This window comes from Lithobates pipiens, unplaced genomic scaffold (genome assembly GCF_037356315.1).
Source record: "Lithobates pipiens isolate NorthernLeopardFrog02 unplaced genomic scaffold, aLitPip1_a1.2 Scaffold_19, whole genome shotgun sequence".
Taxonomy (NCBI): Eukaryota; Metazoa; Chordata; class Amphibia; order Anura; family Ranidae; genus Lithobates; species Lithobates pipiens.
Window position 1 is genome coordinate 116,512,083 of NW_027507764.1, and position 13,115 is coordinate 116,525,197.

At 41.5% G+C, this 13,115-nt stretch overlaps 1 protein-coding gene across 10 annotated transcripts in view; it reads left to right on the plus strand.

The window, feature by feature from the left end:
* KMT2C (lysine methyltransferase 2C) overlaps positions 1-13,115 on the plus strand; it is a 407,832-nt gene that overhangs the window by 342,298 nt on the left and 52,419 nt on the right. For all 10 annotated transcript variants that reach the window (XM_077491169.1, XM_077491171.1, XM_077491174.1 and 7 more), the window contains 6 exons: positions 422-2,112; positions 7,621-7,729; positions 9,095-9,173; positions 9,305-9,368; positions 9,683-9,915; positions 10,502-12,046. In XM_077491169.1, coding sequence (XP_077347295.1) covers positions 422-2,112; positions 7,621-7,729; positions 9,095-9,173; positions 9,305-9,368; positions 9,683-9,915; positions 10,502-12,046 — 3,721 coding nt within the window. The remainder of the gene's footprint in view (positions 1-421; positions 2,113-7,620; positions 7,730-9,094; positions 9,174-9,304; positions 9,369-9,682; positions 9,916-10,501; positions 12,047-13,115) is intronic.

Below are 13,115 nucleotides of genomic sequence, written 5' to 3' on the forward strand. Positions count from 1 at the left end.
GCCCCATTTTGAGAGGGGAGATATCTCTTATGGTGATACAGACAGCATCTAAAATCCTAGAGAATTCTCAGCAGCATCAAATGCCTTTCAATTCTAACAGAAATTCCAACCATTGCTGCCACAATCCAAAATTGTATTTAAAATGAAAGTGTTGGCTGTAGTTGGGTTTTACTTGTCTCTAAATTGTGTGTACACTGGGTTTTAAATCAGCTTGACTTAGTACAAGTAGTTTGCAATCTACTGTTCTTTATCGTTCATTTTAGGCTCAGTAAGGTATATTTTCTGTAGCTTTCAGTAGATATGTTTCCAGTAACCATCACGTATGTGTAGCCTTTTAATAAAATATGCCTTCCGATTATATACAATTTAATATTTGTATCATTATTTTAGTAAAAACTTAAGTGTCTGATTTGTTTTACAGATTTGTCTATCCCATGTCTGGACCTGGTCCTCTCTCTGGTCATGAGCCCTTTATGGGTCCTCCTTTACAGATGCAAGTTACTGTAATGCCTCAGCAGATGAGAAGAGACATGTCCATGGAGCTTCCTCGGTCCTTAAGCAGCACACAAATAAATAATCCAGCTGGACTCCCTCCGCAATTTCCTCCACAGGCAATGCCTGTTCAGCAGCATAATATATCGGGTCAGGCATACATTGAACTCCGCCATAGGCCTCCAGATAGCAGACCTCGAATTCTTTTAGGGCCACCACCTAATATGATGGACCCATCAGCACAACATCAGAGACATATAAGTTATTTTTCAAAGCCAGAATTTCAAGGCCCAAGACTTATGGAGCAAGTGCGAGTTCAACATCCAGGTTTGTCTAATCACGTCCAAGTTCCTCCAGGCTTAGAACACTTAATTCCTACAGAGCAGCAGTCTCTTATGATGCATGGAGTTGATGAAACTCAAACAAGTGAGCATTACTTAGATACACCATTATCTGATGATAACATGGGGAAAGAAACAGCAGTTCTTCCACCTGAAAATTCTGAAGCCAGTGGTTTGGAGGAAAAGCTGGATCCTGATGATCCTTCTGAAAAAGATCTTGATGTAAAAGATTTAGATGGGGTTGAAGTCAAAGATTTAGATGATGAAGATCTTGAAAACATAAACCTGGACCCAGATGATGCAAAAGGAGACGACCTTGATGGGCTGGATAATTTAGAAACAAATGATCCTCAGCTTGATGATCTCCTAAGATCGGGGAAATTTGATATCATTGCTTACACAGATCCAGAGCTTGATCTCGGGGATAAGAAAGATATGTTTAACGAGGACCTTGATCTCGGTGTACCAATTGATGATAAATTGGAACTGCAATGCAAGCCTGAAGAGGAAAAAAGTAGTGAAGAAACTGCTAATATATCTTCTCCTGCACCTGCTTTGTCTGAGACAGCTACAACTGTTGACAGCGAAATGAAACCGGCATTGGAGTCACCATCAGATAAAGCATTGGATGTTAAATCTGAAGTAGTAGCCTCTACTGCACCTGAGCAACCAAAAGATGTTGCCTCAGTACCATTAACTAACAGTGACCAGTCAGAAAAAAGTGAAAAAGAGAATGTGCCTAAATCTGAGCATCCTAGTGACCCAGTGCCGCTGCCTGCTGCAGATGCTGAAAGTGCTTGTGGCATGCCGGAATCTGTTCCAATGCTTACCAATTTGTTAACCAGTGAGAGTTCAGAGCTGGATAAATTAGACTCTCCACCAGGGATCATAAATGTATCTCAGCCTAATTCGGTGCCAGTTATTTCTCAGAGTTTATTAACTGCTAATAATCAAGTGATGGAGCTACCTTTAAATCAAAGTATGGGACCAAGACCTAACCATGGCTTTGCTCAGGAGTCCCCGTCAAACTCTGTATTTTTGCTGGATCAGCAAAGTGGCCATAATTTTGCTCCAGGAGACCCCTTAAATCAATGCCCCTCTGGCATGCAAACTGCTCAACAAGTGATGCTTCAACAGAGTCGAGAGAGACCACTCCTTCTGGAAGAACAGCCTCTCTTATTGCAAGACCTTCTTGATCAAGAAAGACAAGAACAGCAGCAGCAGAGGCAGATGCAAGCTATGATCCGCCAGCGTTCAGAGCCTTTTTTCCCCAACATTGGTATGTAAAGATGCTGGCAGTTTGTAATTTATTTTTGTGTTAATATACCTTATTCTAGCTGTAAAAATTAGCAGGCACCAACCTCATGATCCATTTAGTGAGTCTCAGGTGCCTATCAATGATGGCACCACCAAAAGCAAGCTGTCAATTAATTCAATTTGTAAGGCTGTTGCCTGCAAGCACTTTGGGCCTTTCCCTGTGGTAGTTTTGTTTAAAGCGGAGGTCCACCCTAAAGTGGACCTTCCGCTCATCGGAACCCTCCCCCCCTCCGGTGCCACAATCGGCACCTTTCAGGGGAGAGGGGGGTGCAGTTACCTGGATAATCCAGGTAACTGCACCCACTTCCGGGATAGCTCTCTGCGGAAAGGGGCGTAACGTACGCCCCTTTCCGCAAGTGCCCGCCCCTTCACGCAAGTGCCCCGCTGCCTGCTGGGAAACACACAGATCCCAGAGGCAGCGGGGAGCGTCCTTATTGCGCAGCGCGATTCGCGCATGCGCAGTAGGGAACCGGGAAATGAAGCCGAAAGACTCCATTTCCTGATTCCCATACCCAAGATGGCGGCGGCAGGACCCGACAGGCGACCTAGAGATCGGCTTCAGGTGACGACATTTTTTGTTTAAAACGCAAAAAATGAAAACCGCAGAGGTGATCAAATACCACCAAAAGAAAGCTCTATTTGTGGGGAAAAAAGACGTCAATTTTGTTTGGGCACAGTGTCGCACAACCTTGCAATTGTCAGTTAAAGCAACGTAGTCCCGTATCGCAAAAAATGGCTGGGTCAGGACGGGGGTTAATCCTTCCGGGGCTGAAGTGGGATGGGATGGTCAGGGAAAAAAATTTTTTTTTTTTTTTTTTTAAAGCAATTTTTTTGAGTTTTCTGGAAATAATTGTAAACATAAAGTTTGAAAGTGTGTGGAATATGTTCTTTTACAATGATAAATAATATATCTACGATATGGTATTCAAACTATATAACATGCAGACCTTCAAGGGGTTGTCGATGCAGAACGTTTTTTATCTTAAAGTGGGGTACCCCCTAAAAAAAAAAAGTCAGCAGCTACAAATACTGCAGCTGCTAACTTTTAATAATCGGACATTTACCTGTCCCAGGGTCCAGCGATGCGGGGGAGCGAATCCCCCCCTCATTCCCCGCTGCGCACGTGACAGGTCCCAGGTAAATGTGCGGCGCGAGAGGAAGTGATGTCACCAGCCCGGGCAAGGAAGAAGGCAGACTACGAGGGACCCCCTAGCAACAGGTATTTAGAGGTGATTATTTTATTTTTTATTTTTTTAAATAATTTTTATTTTTTGGTGGCAACACCACTTTAATGCATTAATATAAAAACCCTTCTTTGTGCAGCAGGCCCCTATTACTTACCTGAGCCTCATCTCTATTCAGCGATGTCCACAAGTCCCTCTGCTGTCCGGGACTCGCCCTCCTGATTGGCTGAGACACAGCAGCGGTGCCATTGGCTCCCACTTCTGTCAAAGTCAGCCAATCAGGAGGGGGGGGGGGCAGGGCTGAACCACAGCTCCATATCTGAAGGGACACATGGAGCTGCAGCTGAGATACCCTCATAGCAAGCTGCTTGCTATGGGGGCATTTGACAGGAGGGAGGGGCCAGGAGCAGCGATGAGGAACCCGCGAAGGAGGTTCCGGGCGCCTCTGCAAATCCACTGCACAGAGTAGGTAAGTATAACATCTATCACTGTGCCGGGCTCCGTTCCCTGCAAGCGTCGTAATATGCGGGGACGGAGCCCGGCGCCAAATTCAAGGTGCAAAAAGCATAATACATACAGTACACTGTAAAATTACATTACTGTATCAAATCATTTCACCTAGAGGTCGACCGATATGGGTTTTTCTCTGGCCGATGCCGATATTTAGAAATCATGGCGGCCGATAGCCGATATATGATGCCGATTTTTTTGGGCCGATATGTTACGCCGATTTTATTTATTTATTTCCTTTTTTATTTATTATTATTTTTTTTTTAATCCCCCTTGATCTAACACACCTTTCCCACTGGGGCGTTTTTCAGGCGCTTTTGGGCTAAAAATAGCACCTGTAAAGTGCCTGCAAAATGGCTCCCCTGCAGTCTGCGTGAAAGACAGAGTGCTTTCACACTGAGGCGATGCTCTGGCAGGATCTTAAAAAAAAAAAAGTCCTGCAAGCAGCACGTTTGGAGTGGTGTATACCGCTCCTCCACCACTCCTGCCCATTGATATGAATGGGCACCACTGCCGAAGTGCATGCAATGCGATTTGGCAGCAGTGCTTCATGGGCGCATTTAACCTCTTCCTTGGCCGCTAGCTGGGTTATATGTGCCCCACTAGCAGCCAAATAGCACCGCTAAAATGATGGTAAAGAGCCGCTAAAACTTGCGTTTTACCATCAACGCCTGCCCGCTCCAGTGTGAAAGCGGCCTTCATACGTGATACAGAAAATTTCTTACATTTAAACATTTATTAAACAAAACAAACATCCAATCAGTTTACTTGTATGTATGATTTAGATAAAAAAATAAAAAAAAAACTATATATTAAATAAAAACAGGTAGTCAAAACTTTTGGACGAAAAAAAAAATGAGCTAACTTTACTGTTTTTATTTTATTTTTATTTTTTAAATAGTGTATTTTCTTCCCAAAAAAATGCATTTGAAAGACCTCTGTGCAAATGACATAAAATATTGCAACAACCGCTATTTTATTCCCTAGGATCTCTGCTAAAAAAATATATATCATTTTTGGGGGGTCTAAGTGATTTTCTGGCAGAAAATACAGGATTTTTACTTGTAAGCAACAAGTGTCAGAAAAGATTTAGTCTTTAAATGGTTAAACTGAGAACTTCTACACACAGAGATGATTTCATTCATTCAAGTGTAAACATTGTATCTTTCTGTTCTTTTCTTGGCAGCCTGCCCAGAGAGGAGGAAAGGGTTTCTATGAGGACTCAGGCAACTTACACTGACTTCTATTACAGAAGTCATTTCAAAGTCCTGCTGTAGTTCTAAATCGGCTTTTTATCAGCACAATCAGCCGGTGCCGATTATTTAAAAAACGGCAAATATCGGCCGATATATCGGTCGACCTCTAATTTCACCTCCCTTTTGTGCCTAGTGCTTTTTCCAGTGCCCTGCCTGCAGTTTTATATTATATGTACTGTTCTTTCTGTCTGGAAACTTGAGAATGTCCTTGGCAACCAAAAAATGTCCCTTTACGTCAAAAGCGATTTTAGACCAGCTAGAAAGCAGCGATAGTAAATTAGAATCACTTGCAGAATTGAGTGATAGTGATTCGTGGGGAAATTCGTCATTCAACGTTGACAGTAACGACAGAGACAATTCTGAAACTGAGCAAATTTCTGTGTTTTTGATTTGATTACATGTGTAAATACATTTTATTTTCATTATATTATTGTTATAATTACTTTTAGTTTTTATAATGTATGATTTCGTTTTACAAACGTTATCATACCCAGGATGTCTACTAGACTGTTGTTTGGACAGATTTAACCACTTCGGGACTGCTACACGCAGATGAACGTCCCTACTTTGGGGATGGATATCATTCTTATGGCAGAAGCTAGCTGCCATAACCCCGATATCCCCGTGTTCGGCCGGTGGTCCAGTACAAGATAAAAGTGGTCTCTGCAAGATCACTTTCATCTGTGGCAGTAGAGGGCCCTCCCGCCACGATCTGGTGCCGTCAGCAGCTGCGGAGGCGATCGCGCCTGTCCCCTAGGTTGACATGGAGATGAGTGAGGGGAAGATGGCGCCACCCGTCACCATGACACTGCAGGGCGGAAGCAACGTCATAACGTCACCTCTGCCCATAGCTCTTAAAGGGGCTTTTTATTTTTTTAAATGACTATTTATTTCTTTATTGTATTTTAGTGTAAATATGACATATTTTTGACCCCAGATCTCATATTTAAGAGGTCCTGCCATGCTTTTTTTTTATATTACAAGGGATGTTTACATTCCTTGTAATAGGAATAAAAGTGACAGAATTTTTTTTTTAAAACAGTGTAAAATAAATTTAAAAACATGTTTTAAATGTGCCCCGTCCTGCTGAGCTTGTGTGCAGAAGCGAACGAATACGTGAGTAGCGCCCGCATATGAAAACGGTGTGCAAACCACACGTGAGGTATCTCCGCGATCGGTCGAGCGAGAGCAATAATTCTACCCTTAGACCACCTCTGTAGCGCAAAAATGCAACCAGTAGAATTTTTTAAATGTCGCCTATGGAGATTTTTAAAGGTAAAAGTTTGTCGCCATTCCACGAGTCTGCGGAATTTTGAAGCGTGACATGTTGGTTATCAATTTACTCGGCGTAACATTCTTTCACAATATAAAAAAAAATTGGGCTAACTTTACTTTTGTCTTATTTTTTAATTCAAAAAAGTGTATTTTTTTCAAAAAAGTGCGCTCGTAAGACCACTGCTCAAATACGGTGTGACAAAGTATTGCAACAACAGCAATTTTATTCTCTAGGATGTTGGGGAAAGAAATGTATAATGTTTGTGGGTTCTAAGTAATTTTCTAACAAAAAAAATGTTTTTAACTTGTAAATATCACATCTAAAAAAGAGGCCCGGTCCTAAAGTGGTTAAGTGAGTTATTCATAAGAATTACAGGCCTACAATATGAAACTTCAAATTTCCATGCAAAACAATGTACCCCTTTTAGCATCAAAAATCAGACATAGTCATACCGCCAGAGAGGTTAATGGAAGATTTCTGAGACTAAAAGTGGTTGTAAACCCTCTCCTACACCCAGTGAAATGAATAGCCTCAGATGATTCACAGTGAAGAAACAAATCCTCCTACATAAATTTTACTTGCATATCTGCAGCCTTCCTGTTTCTACACTCTTTGAAAAGTGGAGCTTGTGTTAGAAATCTCTTCCTCTTTCAGCAGTGGGTGAGGTCTGGCACATACACTGTGTGAGAGTTGATTGGAGGAAAGGCAGAGAGCTACTTTTATCTTGTGTCAGAGAGCTTGTCAAAAGTGACTCTGCTGATAACGGAGGAATGGAGTACCAGAGAGAAATCATACTTGTTTTGGAGAGAGAGAAGTAAACACTACAGATATATGTACTTACGTTAAATTTCATGAATGGGGTTTAAATGTGGAATCTTAAGTTGAAGACCTGCTGAACCGGCCTACATTCAGTACATGTGAACCGGGCTTAAGTGTGAAAATGTTGGGACTTTTTTTTTGTGGCTGATTCTTTTCATATTGAAGTTATTATGACGGATTTACCTTTGTCCACTGAATTGATTGCGGGTTTTACAACAACTGAGTGCACGTGTGGCAAGGACCTGCAATTGCCATCAACACTTATATAATCATGATATTGTGACGTTATTTTTGTACTGCTTATTAGTCGTTAGTGTTGAAATGCTTATGCACTAATTAATCATGTATTTATTGCATTCATTGTATTAATTGGTTATATATAAAAACTTGTACTGTATGCTGACATTTGTTAATGGTTATTTCAGATTTTGATGCAATCACTGATCCTATAATGAAAGCAAAAATGGTGGCTCTGAAAGGCATCAACAAAGTAATGGTGAATACCATGGGGATGTCACCAATGGTCATAAACAGGTATGATCACATGGCTATTGTATATGCTAATATAAAAATGACACACTCGTGATTTGTGTTTTTAACCTTGGCATACAAATCCTAGCTTTAATTAAGTGTTTCCTTTAAACATATATATTTTTTTTTTCACATGCACATTAAAGTCCTGATTTTTGCTATAAACTACTTTAAACCCCCAAACAACATATATATTTTTTTATATATTTTCTGAAAGCAGCCGCATTGTAGAATAACATTTTGGCAGTTACAAATTTCTATGTTGTAAACACTTTTTCAATCAGCAGGTTTTATTAAAAGGAGGTTGTATGGAGTAAATGAATACCTAACTTATCAAGCCCTAAATTTGTGCGCCCATGAAATCATGAAAAATGTTGGTACCCAAAGTACAATACAGACAGCAGTGGTACTTTGTTTCCATCAAAAACAGTAGATACAGTAAAAAGGTTCAAAGCACAGTTGGGTCTTATGGAAGTCATAGCAATCCAAATGGGTCATAAGAAAAGCGGACATAGACCTGCAGAGGCCTAATAGTACATTTATAAGCTATGGAATAAGTCAAAGTAACCATATACAGAACACATACAACTGTGTATATCCTTACAGGGGCAGGGTGGAGAGAGAAACCATAGGAAGTTAGTAGGGGTTGGAACGAGGTGGTAAGGTCAGAGGGCTAGGGGAATATCTACCCTCATCTCCAATTAGGGCAAAAAGGATCAGAACTTCTGCAATTAAAAAGCTTAGCGAAGACAGTCCTAAATCGGTCTGATCAGGGTAATTTCCCTCGCTTCAACCCATTCCGCCCCGAGATTTATGAATTTCTTTGGGCAGTTACGTATGTTTCTTATGATGAGTAGAGTCTATAGTGTCACATATTCCTTATGATGGTATCATCTATAGTGTCATATATTCCTAGGCAGCACTTTAAAATCCTTTATATGTTACCAGTTTAGCATCAATGAAGAATTCTGGCCCTAGATTTATTGTTCCCACATCATTATTCTCAGAGATACCGAGCTTCTGCTGCTGGCTGTCAATGTTTGGGCAGTTTACTGCAGACGCATGCTTCCTGGAGGAATAGGAGAGCCCAGGAACACCGCAAAAACTGGTGGGGAGGAAGGCACCTTTGGAGATGTCACTGCCGAACTCTATTCATTTATAGAACACTTTGCATTCTTTGAGAGAATGCAGAGTGTTCTTTATATTGCACCTGTGTTGAGCAAGTGTTTTACTTCAATAAAAATAATTTCCAAATTGTTTGTAGCTTTTATGTATCTCTTTTATTCCCATTAACTTTGTAATGATAAACCGACGTTTCTTTGTTGAACTTCTGAATTTAAGCATGTACCATACATTCCTGTCTTTTAGATTTCCCTTTGTGGGACAGCAGGCGCCAGGTACACCGCTGATGGAAGCTCAGAACGTTGCTCCCCCTTCTGTCCCACAGGTACTTTTCCAGACCAAGCCAGCTTTGGTTTGCAGGCAACATCTTAGAAATTCATAAAATTATTTAGCATCTTTCTGTATTACATTTTTATCATGGTGTAGTACTTTAACAAGAAATTGTCTTGTTTTCAGGATGGAAACATAGCACCACAAATGATTAGACCTAATCCTCCAAATTTTGGTCCAGGATTTGTCAGTAAGTATCTTGTTTGCTTTTAAAATACATTCACATATCTCACCCACTGACTGCACTGTCTTATTGGGTGTTGTATGCTAGAACTGGATGCTTTTTTGTGTCTCATCTTCATCAGTACTAGATCCCGGCTCTGGATATTGCTCCATTCAAAAACATCCTGTACTGTGCACTGCTCATAACAATTACAAGGAGCACGGGGCAAATATTTTTTGGTTAAAGAGTCTCTGCACGTCTCCAATTAAAAACTCGTATTCTAAGTTAATGCTGTACCATAAATGGGCAGAGGTTTTTTTCATATCTTTGTATCACCTTAGATGACTCTCAGAAGAAACAGTATGAAGAGTGGCTCCAGGAAACTCAGCAACTTCTTCAAATTCAGCAGAAATTTCTAGAAGAACAGATTGGAGCTCATAGAAAATCTAAAAAAGCCCTTTCAGCTAAACAGAGAACGGCAAAGAAAGCTGGGCGTGAATTTCCAGAGGAGGATGCTGAACAGCTGAAACATGTTACTGAGCAGCAGAGCATGGTGCAAAAGCAGCTGGAAACGGTAAATGATTTTCAATCGGCTTTTATATGCTAGAAATGCTGTCCATCCTCTTCTCTACAAAACTGCATACTAGCTCATTGTGTTTTTGTCTTGCAGATCTTTTTTCCCCCCTCTATGTGGGTTTACAACCACTTTAAAACCTTATTTATATATGGTTTTGTTTAAAGGGATTTTTTTTTTATCAGAACAAGTAGATTGTCATCGGGGACAAGTAAAAGGGGACCCTGAATTAGTCCCTTGGACAAGTACTTTTTGAAAAAAATTCTACACCCCTGGGTTACTATGCACAGCTGCATCAGATTCTGTATGCACCAGTTTAGTAAATCTCTCTCCTTGTATTTTTATCAATGAATATAATACTTCCTCTGATTGGCTGAGGGGGAGAGGCGGGTGAATGAAGCCGCAATGTCTACCTTAGCCAATAAAAGGAAGCCTTGTCTTCATTGATAAAATACAAGGCTTCCAGTGAATGGCTGAGTGTCACAAAAATCATTACTTAGGTAATCTGTCATTTGTCTAGCCAGCTGTATGTTTGCCTTGTAATTTCTATTGTGTCTACTAGTTTTTAATTATTTTCTTTAACTAGATTCGAAAACAACAAAAAGAACATACAGAACTTATTGAGGAGTATAGGAACAAGCAACAACAATTTTCAGTTGCGCCTCTAATGCCTGGAGTTCTACCACAGCAACCACTCATGACTGGAGGACCACCACCACCTATTAACCAACCAAACTTTCAAATTCCACAAGCACTACACCCACCAGGACCAACGATGCCAGGCCAGCCTTCACAGCCAAGAATGCCAGGATGGCAACCTCCCCATGCTCCTAGAAGCCTTGCACATCCACCAAGGATGCAACGTCCAACTAGTTCTGAAGTAGCAGGGCCTGCTGCTCATGAAAATCCCAATGCTCCACCGAGGGTTGAGTTTGATGACAACAACCCCTTCAGTGAAACTTTCCAAGAGAGGGAACGCAAAGAAAGACTGAGAGAGCAGCAAGAGCGGCAAAGGATACAGCTCATGCAAGAGGTAGATCGTCAGCGAGCAATAAAGCAAAGAATAGAAATAGAACAGCAAGGCATGGTTGGTCCAGACCTAAATAACAGACCATTGTCACAGATGCCTTTCTTTGCCTCTGAGTTACCAAACGACTTTATGTCAGTTCCACAGCCTCTTCAGCAATCTCCACAACATCAAGCACAAATGGGACAGGTTATGCCCCACCAAAGCATGGGAAACTCTCCTCCCACTGTACCTTTTATACAGAGCTCAGGTAAAAGGTCATTAGGGCTCTCTCCTTATGGACAAGAGTCTCAAACCGGCTTTCCCCAAGCATCTTGTCAACCCACATTTATGCCAAACGTCACCTCTACATCACCTGTTGCTGATAGTGGACGTTCTATTGGACAGGACAGGCCAGTAAGTGCCACAGGTTTTCAAAGTCCAAGTCAATCCCTTATACAGTTGTACTCTGAAATCATTCCAGAAGAGAAAGGAAAGAAGAAAAGGCCACGAAAGAAGAAAAAAGAGGAAGACGCTGACTCGTTAAAGTCTCCACCCTCAACACCGCGGTCTGATACTACAGCTCCACTGACTCCAAGTATCTCAGAGGCATCAACACCAACTGTTACTGTCCCTAATAATGATAGTTATCGAGAACACGTGGCTGACCTAATACGTTCATCTACACCAAATACTGCAAACAGCAACTCTGTTGAATTAGAAGATCCTCTTGTCACTAAAGATCTGAAAGGAGCATTTGAGAAACCAAGGATGGAAGAAGAGAATGGCCAGGCACACTCAAAAGTAGAACGTAACATTCAGGAAATAAAACTGGAGAATACAGAAGGAGATCAGTCTCCACAGCAAGCTGACCCAAAAGTGAAAAATTCATCAGTGTCACTAAAGACTGAAGAGGCCACATTGCACAGTGCAGTTTTAATGGAAACGGGCTCTTACCCTGCCTCTGGACCCTCAGGAAAACTGGAATCTGGCAATGAATTACTAAAACATTTGCTCAAAAACAAGAAACAGCCTGTCATGTTGCAACAGAAGTCTGAGGAGTCTTTACAATCGGATGAATGTCCTGTTGACGTAAAGTCTGCTGGAAAGCAAGCAGATGCACTGGTGAGTTTGGTCAATGTTATGTTAAAACAAGTAGCATTTATGGAAAATGAATTTATGCCCACTGTTAAGTGTTTAGGTGATATTTAATGTTTTATTTTTATTTTTTTATAAAAAAAAAGGTGTTATACTTTCCTGCTCTGGGTAGTGGTGTTGTACAGAGATTACTTCCTGTTCTCGAGTCCCCTGCCAGCACTGTCCATTTCTCCTACTTGCAGGTGCCCCCATAGCAAGCTGTGTGCTATGCGGGCACCTATGCAGGAGAGCTCCTGAGTTGGGCTGTTTGCATCTGTAGATACACAAAGTGTGGCTCAGCCAAGACCCCCCCCCCCATGGGATTTGACTGACATGGCTCCTGCTGCTTTCAGAATCTCAGGCCAGGAAGAGAAAACAGCAGTGCTGCAGAGTGACACAGCACTAGATCAAAAGAGTATTGGGGCGGTGTCAAGTATTGGAAGGTTTTTTTTTACCTTAAGGGGGTTGTAAACTTCCATGTTTTTTCACTTTTAGCATTTATGCATTAAGGTGAAAAAACACCAGGCAGTGATCGGCCCCCCATATTACTTACCTGAGCCCTGGAACTTGACCTAGCGGGGACGCACTGTCTCTCTGCCTGGGGTTCTGGCTCTTGATTGGATAGATTGATTGCTCAGCCATTTGCTCCCGCTGTTGTCAATCAAATCCAATGACCATGGGGGGGGGGGGGGCAAATCATACAGACTCTGGAGCACTCCCGCAAGGTAACCCCCTTGGGGAGAGCACTTCTCCTAGGGGGTTAACTGATGTGGGAGGAGCTGCCGGGGGACCCCAGAAGAAAAGGTTCAGGGCCACTCTGTGCAAAACGAGCTGCACAGTGGAGGTAAGTATGATATGTTTTTGTTTTTTTTAAAACTAACCCTTACAATCACTTTAATGCAGAGAATACATTGGGTAAAAAACCTTTTAATGTTAGAATCACTTTAACCCATGTTGTCAGCACAATACTCCAGCTAAAGTTGCTTACTCTCAAGCAGCTATTTTTAAAAAGATATATGTACCTAAGATTTGCGTTTCACCATCTTTCTGTTTTCAG